Here is a 12933-nt window from a genome sequence, read left to right on the forward strand (position 1 = left end):
AACTGCTAACCTTTTGGTTAGCAGCCCAGCTCTTAACCACTACGCCACCAGGGCTCCATTTTGCCCATGGAATCCTTCAATATTGCAACTTGAGGCTTGAATTTCTTTCAACTTGAGAAATGCCGAGCATGTTCTTCCCTTTTGGTTTTCTATTTCCATGTCTTTGCACATGTTATTATAATATTTTACTATCTCTTCTCAAGCTGCCCTTTGAAATGTTCTGTTCAGCTCTTTTACTTTATCATTTCTTCCATTCCCTTTACCTGCTCTGCTATACTTTACACAGCAAGTTTCAGAGTCTCTTCTGACATCAATTTTGGTCTTTTCTTTCTTTCCTGTCTTTTTAATGAACTCTTGCTTTCTTCATGTATGATGTCCTTGATGTCATTCCACAACTTGTCTGGCCTTTGGTCATTAGTGTTCAATGCATCAAATCTATTCTTGAGATGGTCTTTAAAGTCAGGTGGGATATACTTGAGGTCATACTTTGGCTCTCGTGGACTTGTTTTAATTTTCTTCGGCTTCAACTTGAACTTGCATATGAGCAATTCATGGTTTGTTCTGCAGTCAGCCACTAGCCTTGTTCTGACTGATGATACTGAGCTTCTCCATCTCTTTCCACAGATGTAATCCATTTGATTCCTGTGTATTCCATCTGGCGAGGCCCCGGTGTATAGTTGCCGTTTACGTTGTTGAGAAAATGTATTTGTAATGAATAACTGTTGGTCTTGCTAAGTTATACAAATGCAAGATACGAAGAAGGAGACAAAAGAGGTGCAATGGTTCACAGTTCAGTGGTTACAGTCAAAAGCACAATTCTATATGGGTGGCTTTTGTCTCAACATCAATACCAGATATTTTATAAAACAGTGTACATTTGAGGGGTAAGGAGAATAGGGAGAGTCTCTTAATGAAAGAGCTTAATCTATACTTTCCTACTGTTAAAATAGGACTTTGGTCTCCCAGCTAATTTCCTTTTATAGCAATAGTAAGTAATTCTTTGGGGTTATACGGCTAGGTCTAATAAAAAACGAAAGTAAACAAAAATTCTTCTACTTTTTTTTTTACAGCCTATGTTTTAAAAAAGCAAACAAAAGTTGATATACTTGTTCTTCCGATATATATGCCCCATTCACAATGGCAATAACTACTGACAAAAGATTTATTGTTCATTACGTGCAATCAGGAAACTAAAAGGCAAGACCATGTAGTAACCTAAATTAGACTTTTAATCTAACAATAAAACGATCTAGAACTGAGTCACTTTTGGAGAGGAGCAATTTTCTTCACCCACAGCAATTCATAAACAAGTTGTGTACTGACTTATTCTGACGGATTTTTTGTTTAAGCTATTGATTAGTTCAGGTCCCTGGGTGGTACAAGCGATTTGTTATTTTGGCTGCTAACCTAAAGATTGGTAGTTTGGTCCCACCTAGTGGGGCAGAGGAAGAAAGGTCTAGTGAACTGTTTCTGTATAGATTATAGCCAAGAAAACCCTATGAAACAGTTCTACTCTGTAACACATGGGTTTGCCATGAGTCAGAACCGACCTGACAGCAACTTGGGTTTTTTTTTGTTTGTTTGTTTATTATTAATTAGTTCACTGAAATTTTTTCTCAGCTTTAAAAAAATCTTTTACTTTCCAGCCTCCCATTTCTAATAAAGTATAATGAATGAATTATATCTGATGCAGGATTATCAGTAGCTTGAAAAAGTATAGCATTAACGTACTTTACAACTTAAAACAAAAGTTTTACCAAGTCTGATTTTTCTTTTCTTTTTCTGTTTGTATAATGACATTGTTTGAAAGAACATAACTAACGTGTACAAGAGTATTCTTAGCAGCACCACTCATAATGAATTCCTAAATGTCCATCAACCAGTAGAACGAATGAATAGTGGTATATTCATGTAATGAAATACTCTAGCTTAAAGAACTACATTAAATTAAATAATATGCAACAACATAGATCTCATAAATATTATACTGAACAAAAGAACACATAACAATATTATCCCAATAATATAAAGTTTAAAAACAGGCAAAACTAAAACATATTGATTAGGGATATACACACACATTAAAACTACAAGGAGGAGGCGCACTATGTGATTAGGGAAGAGCATAAGGAGGCAACTTCTAGGATGAAGACAATCTATTGGTGGTGGCTACACGAGTGTCTGCTTCATAATTATTTGTTAAACTCTACACAAGTGCTTTATATGCTTTACTGGATATGTTACATTTCATAACTTAAAAAAGGTTAAAAATAAAACACATAAGTTGATGCCCAGCTCTGTTTGGTACTTAAATTTCAAAACACCTGCATTCATTTAAAGGAGATGAGGTGCTTTCAAATATCTGTGGTTACTCCCGTTGCGAATCACTGAAAATTATCACAAACATCCAGCTGATGTTCATTTTGCCTAGAACTTGTCTCTATTCATAGACTAACTCTTGTTCATTTCATCTTCAGAATTCAGGTTCAGTTATCACTTCCCACAAGTCTTTCCTAACATCTCTCTTCCATCCCTTCTCTCTCCCACTATGCCTCTTTCCACCACCTAGCTGAATTAGCTGTTTTTCCTCTTTGGTCTCTCAGTGCCTAGAACATAGTTCTGCAAGTTTCACACTGTACTGCAATGGTCTGATTTTTCTGACCCCACTCCCAACCTCCCCAACTACCCTCATGCCAGTAAACCATAAATGATCTCAAAAGTAGAGACTATTTGTTCTCTTTCTATATCCAGCACATGACATATATGAGGCAGTCAATAAATGTTTGGTGACCCAACAAATGAAAATATATTTTCAAAATTCCAATGAACAATACTTATTGCCAATTTTTACTCCAGTGACAATGAGAAATCTGTTGAAATGCTTTTATTTCACAGTGCATAGTAAGTGTTCAATAAATGGTACTGCTAGGAGAAAGCTTTGCAAGGAAAAAAGGAAGATTAAAAAGCACTATTCATGAACTGAAAGTGTGAGAGGTTAAAAGATCATCCCTCAAAGTGAAAAGCATTAATACCTCTTACTGATATTAATAATTTAGCAATAAAAAGTCTAATAAATGAAAACCTTTAAATATACTAGGAAATAAAGCATTAATTTTCCATGAGTCAATTATATCTATATCGAAACTCTGAACGAATGCAATAATGACAAACAGAATACTGATTTCAGTGGGAAATAAATCTAGGTTACTTTGGTCAGGCTGGTACTTAAGTTTAATTTTCTCAAATGAGGTCAGTGTTATTGAACCGAGGTAACATCTTAGTTTTAAATGTGCTTGAAAGGTTAGACTCTTCAAAATATATTTAAATTTTTTGGTGGTTTTTATGAGACAATGAAGCTTAATATTTTAAAACCAGGCTGTGGCAGCTATGGAGTCAGTGGGTGGTACAAACTGTTAAAACATTCTGATGCTAACAAAAAGGTTGGAGGTTCAAGTCCATCCACAGGTGCCCTGGAAGAATCACTTCTGAAACACCGGCCGTTGAAAACCCTATGGAGCACAGTTGTACTCTGATACACACGAGATTCACCAGGAGTTGGATCTGACTCGATGGCAACTATTTTACCGGTGGCAGCCACTCCTCAGAAGAATCTTAAGGAAGGGATGACATAATTTTTCACTGATGATTTGAATATATGGCCTATTGCCATTCCTTTCTAGGTCTGTAATACTTGAAATATATTGTTCTGTACTTACATGTTTCTGAAACAGATATAATTTCTAAAAAAAATAAAGTATTGGATTCTAAACAGAGGATTTTATGAAAATCTTAAGCAAAAGTGACTTTGGGATATAAAATTTAACATTCAGGTTTTTTTTTTTACAAAGAATACAGAGTAAAATGTCATTAAGTCCTTAAGTTGTATACAAAAATGAAATGTGCTTTACTGTTTTTAACAGGCTGATGTTAAGGAAAGAGTTTAAAAGTCTCTGATTGGCACTCAATATCCTTCATAATCTGGCCTGAATCTTATTTGCTAATTTAGAATCCCACTGCTCTCCAAGACTACCACCTACTTCAGTCATACTGGTCTACTCAATTATTTTCCAAACTCATGAAACTCATTAACCCTTGGCTCACTCTGGTTCCCTCAACCAGAATGTGGCCCTCTCTCTCAATTTATGTTAATCCTACTGTGTTAGTTATCTAGCGCTGCTGTAACAGACATATCACAAGTGGATGGCTTTAACAAAGAGAAATTTATTTCTTCACAGTAAAATAGGCTAAAAGACCAAATTCAGGATATCAGCCCCAGGGGAAGGTTTTCTCTGTCAGCTCTGGAGAAAGGTCCCTGTCCTCAATCTTCCCCTGGTCAAGGAGCTTCTCAGGTGCAGGGACCCCGGGTCCAAAGGATGCACTCTGCTCCCGGTGCTCCTTTCTTGGTGGTATGAGGTCCCTCTGCTCACTTCTTTCTTTTATATCTCAAGAGATTGCCTCCAGATGCAATCCAATCTTGCAGATTGAGTCCTGCCTCACTAACACATCTGCCTATCATCCTCCCACATTAACATCATAGAGGCAGGATTTACAACACATAGGAAGATCACACAATACTGGGAACCATGGCCCAGCCAAATTAATACACACAGTTTTGGGGGGAACATAATCCAATCCATGACACCTACCTATCCTTAAAGGCTTAGTTTAAGTTTTACTGCCCTCTATTCTTACCCTGGAAACCCTGGTGGTATAGTGGTTAAGAGTTCTGCTGCTAACCAAAAGGTTGGCAGTTTGAATCCACCAGGTGCTCCTTGGAAACCATATGAGGCAGTTCTACTCTGTCCTGTAGGGTCACTACAAGTCAGAATCAACTTGACAGCAACGGGGTTTGTTTTTGTTTTTTATTCTTCCCCTGGTTGTGCAGTTGTTAAGAAGTCAGGCTGCTAACCAAAAGGTCGGCAGTTTGAATCCACCAGCCGCTCCTTGGAAACCCTATAGGGCAGTTCTACCTTGTCCTGTTGGGTCAGAGTCAGAACTGACTTGAGAGCAACAGGATTATTCTTCCTCAGATGATTCCAATTTACAGTCATATCTCCTCCCTTTAAACTCCCATGGTACGTATTGTTCTAACGTGCAATAATTTACTGATTGTTGTTTACATTAAATTTTTTTTATTGTGAAATATAATGCACATACAGAAAAGTGCACAAAACAAAAATAAGTAACAGCTCAATGAATTATTCCAAAAGTGAATATCCAGGAACTCTCTAGGTCCAGAAAACAGGAAACTATTGCTGTCACGTGCCACCGAGTCAATTCCGACTCATATCGACCCTACAGGACACAGTAGAACTGCCCCATAGGGTTTCCAAGGATGTAAATCTTTAGAGAGTAGATTGCCAGGTGTTATATTCCATGGAGTGCTGGTGGGGTCAAACCGCTGATCTTTTGGTTAGCAGCTGAGAGCTTAACCATTGCGCTACGAAGACTCCCTCAGAAAACTATTAATACTCAGAAATCCTCCTCATGCTCCTTTCTAATCACAAATCCCCGCTCACTCCCACACAAAGGTAACCACTACCTTAACAACTATGGCAATCTCGTCCTTGGTTTTTTTTATGGTTTTACCAGCTACATACACGACCCCAAATGCTATGGTTTTTTGAATTTTATCTAAATGGAATCATCCAACATATATTTCTTTTGTGTTTGGCTTCCTTCAATAAACATTATGTGAGAATCACACAGGTTGTGTAACAATGCTCACGATCACTATGTATAGAAAATGTATTTTTCCTCATTTAAATAAAAATGGACAATTGATTTTTATCCATTCTGCTGTTGACAGATGTTTGGGTTAGTTAACTTTTAAAAAGTCAGCGGGAAATAAATCATTCCTATTGCAAACTGAAGCAAACCAAATAGTTTTTTCTTCTACTATACTCTTCTACAATGAATGTTTCCTAGGCACTATGTAAATATTTCAAAACAAATATTTATACCTAATCTTCAGTTCTACTCTGACATTAAGTATTGCTCTTTCATTTATTTGCCTTTTATAAAATCAGAGCCTCATCAACTTTCTTAGCAAACAGGAAAATATGCTCTTGGGCAGGATTTTCTAATATATTTGTGTCTTGGCCAAGTACATACGGACATGCCTCTAATATTAGTTAATAATCCAGAGGCTGTAACAGGTCTTCTAAGTTCTGTTCAAGTTGGTAATTTGACATGAGAAAAATAAAGAAGGGAAAATGGTAAAGAAAGTAAATTGCAAAGTCTAAGAAATAAGAGTATTTCCAAGTTAAGGAAACTATGTAGAAGAGATATTGCTAGATGTATGTAGCTACTTCATTTCTAGCTAAGGCAAAAATTAGTAAAGCCAAATTTAGTATTTTTTAATATAAAGCAACATTTTAATTTTAAATGTTTTCAAAATTAATGCTAGTCATAAATATACCTTTTTTTTGATATTCCGCCAGGCGCTCCTTAGAAACCCTATGAGGAAGTTCTACTCTGTCCTATAGGGTTGCTATGAGTCGGAATCGACTCGACAGCAGTGGGTGTTTAACACTTTTTCTTTTTTTATTGTACTTTAGGTGAAAGTTTACAGAGCAAATTAGTTTCTCATTCAAAAGTTTATACACAACTTACTTCGTGACGATGGTTGCAATCGCTGCAATGTGTCAACACTATCTCCCTTTCACTCCAAGTTCCCTGTTTTCATTTATCAAGTTTTCCTGTCACTTTCTGCCTTCTCCTTTTTGTTTTGGGTAGGTGTTGCCCATTTGGTTTCATATATTTGATTGATCTAAGAAGCACATTTTTCATGTGTATTATTGTTTGTCTTATAGGCCTGAATAATCTTTGGGTGAAATGTGAACTTCAGGAGTGGTTTTAGTTCTGAGTTAGAAGGGTGTCTGGGGGGCCATAGTCTCTGGAGTTCCTCCAGTCTCTGTTAGACCAGGAAGTCTGATCTTTTTTGTGAATTTGAATTTGTTCTACATTTTTCTCCCGCTCTGTACTAAAGACATTCTTGGAGAGGAAGCAGATTGTTTCAAATATTACATTTATATACCCTCAAACTCTTTATACAGAGAAGAAAGTGAGAGAGAAGCAGACAGGAAAAAGTTAAATTACAGATGAAGGATAATGTATATCATAGCAGAAATGCCAAGAAAATATTTGGTTGTAACGCAAGCCTTGTTATCTCAAGATTATTCTACTATAAATACTTCTGTAATATGAAAAAATTTAGAAAGGAAAGGTGAAATGAATTTTAAAACATCTTCTAAAATTAAAATATTCCTCATCAATTGTTGATATTTAAACTTCTAAAGATCCACAGAAGAGAATAAAAATTTCTGCTACATTGTAAGAAATCTACCTATCATTTATTTCTCTAAGAAAGATAACCACCCTTGTTCCTTATTTTTTTATTAAAAAGATGTTTTCCCTTCCAAAGCACAGGAAGACTTCAAAGTGTGGGCCCTCTCTCTGAATTGTCTTACCATCAATTCTGACTCGGGAAATTAAAAATACACAAACTTTACACCAGGTTATCCTCTTCTGTATCCTCTAAAACTCTGGAGCAATTCTGTCATTAAATTACACCTCAAATAATTATACTTCTGGACTTTACTCTCCAAATATCAGTCACCCCCTCAAACTCCTCCACCCCCAGATGGCTGGAGCACAATTCTAAGTCCAATATAGCATTAATGAAAATATTTCATCCGATTACTTCCTAAAAACATTCCCATATTTAAATTATTTCAGATAGTGTAGCAAACCCAAATGAAGTACCTCTTTATCCTTTAGTCCCAGGAGCAGTACTTCTTCCATAAGGGTGAGGCGGATATCCTTAGAGTCTCCAGAGTCTTCACTGTCTGGATTTCTCTCTTGATTAATGTCTTCCTCACTTTCCACTTTCTTTTCAGAGTTCTTGCCTACTTCAGTGCGACGGGTCCGGTGAGTTAAAGTGGTCATTCTCACTTGTTTCTGGAAGGGATGGTAAAAGAATGTGTGCTTATGTACATAAACACATATACATGCATACTAAAAATGTATGCAAATAAGAAATATTTACTAAACAGAGAAAGGAAGGAGTAATGATCAGAAAAGTTGGATACGTAACACAATTTCTTTTCAAAAGTACAATAGCTTGTATTCCCCAGATAGAACTGACAAGAGATCAAATTCGTAATTCCAAAGGCAAATACAAATGATCGTCTTTTAAACTCCTTATTTCTTGTGCGTAATCTATAACCCAGGAGTGACTGACCACCATTGTAATTCCTCTTTCACAAAACGGATCCCTAAGTTAAATAAGATGAGACAGCAAAAAATTATGAGTTTCCAGCCCCCAAATGTGTATATAACACTTCAGATATTATTTCTAGAAACATTCAATTATACTATTATTATAAAACATACAGAAAAATAGAAAGTATATAAGGATGAGAAAAATTAAATAGGAATACACTTTCTAATACTTCCATCTCATATGCTAATGGCTCATTTCCTGCACTCGCTTTAGACATCACTAGTCTAGAAAAGAGCACTCAGAAGATCATGTGTAGTAATTCCACACAGCCAGTAAACTTTCCATCTCCAGACCTCAACTAGTCATCTTGAAAATACACATACAGCTGCCAACAGAATGTACTGACAACATAGGTTAAAAGATTAGCAAGTCTTTTCCCAATTATAAAAAAGTACTGAAGCACATGACCTTTTATATAACACACTACTACCAAAACCCAAACCAAATCCGTTGCCATCCAGTCAATTACGACTCATAGCAACCCTATAGGACAGAACAGAACTGCCCCATAGAGTTTCCAAGGAGCGTCTGGTGGATTCGAACTGCTGACCTTTTGGTTAGCAGCCGTTAGCTCTTAACCACTAGGCCACCAGGGTTTTTTAACACACAACAGTTTTTTTTTTAATCTATAGTCAAAAGATACTTCACTAAATCTGTGATAACATTTAAATTTAGCACACTTCAGATACATCTAAATGTCAGTTTTTAAGATGATATAAAACAAACAAAAAAACAAACCAAACTCATTGCCGTCAAGTTGATTTTGACTCACAGCAACCCTACAGGACAGAGTAGAACTGCCCCATGGAGTTTCCAAGGAGCACCTGGTGGATTTGAACCGCCGACCTTTTGGTTGGCAGCCATAGCTCTTACCCACTACACCACCAGGGTTAACTTAAGATGATACACAATAGTTTTAATTAGTAATTATTTAAAGAATACCTTTTTCAAAGTCAAAGGAATGGCACTCAAGAGCCTCTGTGACTTGACCCCAATCCTACCTTCCAGCAACACTTCCCGTTACTCTCAATTATGCACTGTTGTCAAACCATGTCTCAAACACCCCCTATGCTTTCTGCTACTGCTCCTTTGTTCATGCTGGGGCTCTCTCCCTTCTACCTTCTCCTCTAAATTCTGCCCATTCTTCAAGGGCCTGTTGAAAACTCACTGTGAAGCCTTAAATGAATTTCCTTCTCCATTACCCATAAGCCCCACGGTCAGAATTGGTCTCTCCCTGAGTTGTACTTTCATGGAATTTTATTTATACTTACTTCCTTTAAAGTATTTATTACAGTCTTTCTTTTGGTATGGCTGTCTCTCAACTGTAAACATCTTGAGAGCAGGGATATTGTCTTCTTGGTTTTTATATTCTCCATAGCAACTAGCACAATGTCTTTAACGTTGTAACTGCTCAATAAATATATACTGATTAAAATGAATACTCAGAAATGCATGTGAACATTTAAAATAAAAATACAAATGAAGTGACTTACAAAAGATTGTTGTACAAGGATATATTTCAAATATAATTCTTGGGCGGCGGGAAGAAGAGTGAAGGAGAGAAGAATGGAGGAGGAAGACACGGATGAAACAAATGCTTAAGGGCACTAACCCTATCTGGCACTGTGAATAGTACATATTTCTAAACCCAGTCCTAGAAACTTTAAATCTTCAGGGTAAAAAAAATAAAAGAGGAATTTTCTTTGAGGAATTAATTCGCCCCAGACATTTACCTACTTGAAAAAACAAATGGCCAAAATAAATACATAAAAATCTTCCTCTCTGCATGAAATAAAAAATTTAGAGGTTTTATTATTATTTTGGACGTTAGAAAATGTATTTTCCCCGTTGCTTACCTGATATTACTCCTGGGTTACAGCTGGACGCGGACTGCAGCTTGCGCTATATTTTATAGAGGGACACCTGCCCCCACCCCACCCCTCCCCGGTATTAGTGGATGAAAAACTTCTCAGCCACGTAGAGAGCACAAACTTCCTGATCTTCGATGCAGAGAAGGAATAACACATCAGCTTCCTCAGGATCACTAGGCAACCTACCTTGGTGTTTCTTCATTGGGCCAATCAGAAACCACCAAGGTTGAGTCCAGCCAATCGGAGCTTACGAGGGGAGGATCTCCCCCGGCTATTGTGTTGCGATCCAGACAAACACCACCAAACGGAGGCAGGTTTGGGTTCAACCTGACAGCTGGTCAATCCAATGAAGGAACCTTGGTTGAAGAGAGGAAAGAGGGCTGCGCTCCCCACTCCCATTAAACCGGCCAATCAAAGCGTCCAGTGAGCTAACAAGGGCTATCGATCTACAAAGACTTCGGTTGGTCAATCTCAGAGTAGCAGGTGTTGTTAACTGTAGCAGTGTATACTGGGACAATTAGGTGAGATGTGTTGGGATCCAAGCAATAAAGCAAAGAATAAACATTTTAGTACTGTTTCTGGCAGTAAGCTTATCCCGTATGGCCTCTTCCAGAAAAACCTGATGGGTCAGTTTGCAGACGTTTATTTGGTTTACACTGACCGTTTATTTGGGTACATTTCTGCCATGGCATACACACCAACATTCACTATAGCGCTTATTAATGGTAAATCCATGGGCAATGTATGTTTTTAGAATATGACTGCTGCAAATACAAGAGGCAGACACAGCAAGTTTTAAGTCTTGTTTTTCTAAAGCAAAGGAAATGGGTAAGGCTAGAACTAGGGCCCAGGTTTCCACTTAAGAGCACAGTATTTCACGTTACCACTTCAAAAGCTCTAAGAAGTGTAGTCAGCTCTTGGAGAGTAACATCTACTGAAATGATTTAAAAATTTAGTGCCTAAATGTTTTCTGCTAATTAAATAAAAATTAGAAGACATCAGAGAGTCTACATGCTGAACAATATTTTATTTACACTGCTAAAAATACCAGACTTAAAAAATTAGTCATCTTTTTTCCTGTAGTAAAAAATGTTAAAAAAAGGTAAAGCACTAATTTTTTATTGCACATTATGCATTGCCATGTTAATACACTATTATTAAAGTAGTGAAGAACACTGTTTTAATAACAACACAATGACAAACACAGCTAGTTAAATAATATAGTTTTAACATAAGTAAAAAGTTTGAGTCCCTACCAAATTTTAATAGCATAATAATCATAATTTGTTTCAAAAAATGGTTTTAGAGAGCCTTAAAAGTTAATATATGCTTAAAGAAATTGTCCACCGAAATGGAAGACAGATCAATACTAAGTAGGTAATGAACTGAATCGAGTATGAGATTGGTACTTTTGGTCTTATTAAAAAATTTTCTTCAATTTGTCTCAGATAAAATTAAGGACTACAATATGATAGCTAAGAACTGCTTATGACTACATATAAAATTTCAGAGGTATAGAAAACACACCTTAAAATAGTAATATAGTATCCTTTAGTTAATGTTGAGAAAAACTTTGCAAACGGCAGAAAAGAAAATAATTTTTATATATGTTCCTTTGGTTCACTAAACTTTCTCCTTTTTGGCACTGACTCTTGACTAGAAGAATCAAAGTGATGGAGGACCTGTTAAAAGAAAACATCTGCTCAGATACTTTCCAGTTTAAATGTCTTTTAGATATTTTTTAATGTCTCTGAGGTTTCTTTATTATTATTATTATGAAGAGCAGAACTATTTCCTACTAAGATAAGAATGCCTGGATTCCTTAAAAGTAGGGTAAAATTTATTATTAACATATTTACATCTTCCAATGGCTGTTGAAAGTATGTACTTGCAAAGTAAAAGGTCTTCATTAGGGTTGCTGGAATACTTAAAAAGAGATTTAACCCTATGTCCTCACAATATTCAAATATTTGGGAAGTATAAGAAAGGAAAAAAGATTAAAAAAATGAACTACAAATAGGGAAACATTCTACTTTGGCACAATGTAAGATTGAAATCGTGTCTTTCTTGTTTTTTTGGTGCTCAGCAATACCTGATAAAAAAAATTTTTTTTTTTTAGATATTAGAAATTCAATGCATGTTTCTGAATGAATGGGAGGATGAATTAGGGAACACTTCATAAGATTCCCTGGGTTAATGAATTTTGATTTTGATGGAAAAAGTCAAACTCACTAGGGATTACAAATTGGATTATCATTTTGCAGAATAAATTGAGGCTTAATAATTGGGGAAAATTAAACAACCTAAAATATTAATGGAATGTCGTTATTCCATTCCCTTAAGTTATACAATTGAAAACAGTATTAACCAGCTATATTATTGAGATTGCTTCTTGAATGTGTGATTTAATAAAAACATTAAGGTTTGAATCATCTAATTTTAACCTACTAATAATACTAAAAATTCTAGTCAGAAAAATGAATATTTATCTCAGAAATACCAAATACATTATCATTCACAGAACTTAGGTCAGTAAAAGTTTTTTCTAGAAGGAGGTGATTTTCAGGGAACACATGGATTTGGCAATTTACCTTGTTTCCACCTTAGTTTTGGCCTTTAGAAAGGCCAGATCCAATTTGTGTAATTCTGTTGTAGTTAGTTGCCATCAAGTCAATTCTGACTCCATGTGTGAAGAGTAAACCGCTCCACAGGGTTTTGAAGGCTATCATCTTTCAGAAGCAAATTGGTAGGCCTGTCTTCTAAAGAGCCTCTGGG

General features: G+C 36.1%; 2 protein-coding genes across 6 annotated transcripts in view; both read right to left on the reverse strand.

Annotated features, from left to right (window-relative positions):
- The window catches only part of GOLPH3L (golgi phosphoprotein 3 like), a 38884-nt gene extending 28615 nt beyond the window's left edge, over window positions 1–10269 (reverse strand). Inside the window, exons 1-2 of one of the 2 annotated variants that reach the window (XM_003409491.4) lie at window positions 9559–9663; window positions 7768–7962 (exon numbers count right to left, since the gene is read on the reverse strand). In XM_003409491.4, coding sequence (XP_003409539.2) covers window positions 7768–7962; window positions 9559–9663 — 300 coding nt within the window. Of the gene's footprint in view, window positions 1–7767; window positions 7963–9558; window positions 9664–10143 lie in introns of those variants that run through there. The other variant, XM_010589469.3, reaches the window with a different exon arrangement.
- A 1460-nt stretch (window positions 10270–11729) lies between these two features.
- HORMAD1 (HORMA domain containing 1) overlaps window positions 11730–12933 on the reverse strand; it is a 36815-nt gene continuing 35611 nt past the window's right edge. For all 4 annotated transcript variants that reach the window (XM_023547363.2, XM_023547362.2, XM_010589468.3 and 1 more), the window contains one exon: window positions 11730–11840. In XM_023547363.2, the coding sequence (XP_023403131.2) occupies window positions 11760–11840 (81 nt within the window). In that variant the 3' untranslated portion in view covers window positions 11730–11759. The remainder of the gene's footprint in view (window positions 11841–12933) is intronic.

The sequence above is a fragment of the Loxodonta africana genome, chromosome 3 (genome assembly GCF_030014295.1).
Source record: "Loxodonta africana isolate mLoxAfr1 chromosome 3, mLoxAfr1.hap2, whole genome shotgun sequence".
Lineage (NCBI taxonomy): Eukaryota > Metazoa > Chordata > Mammalia > Proboscidea > Elephantidae > Loxodonta > Loxodonta africana.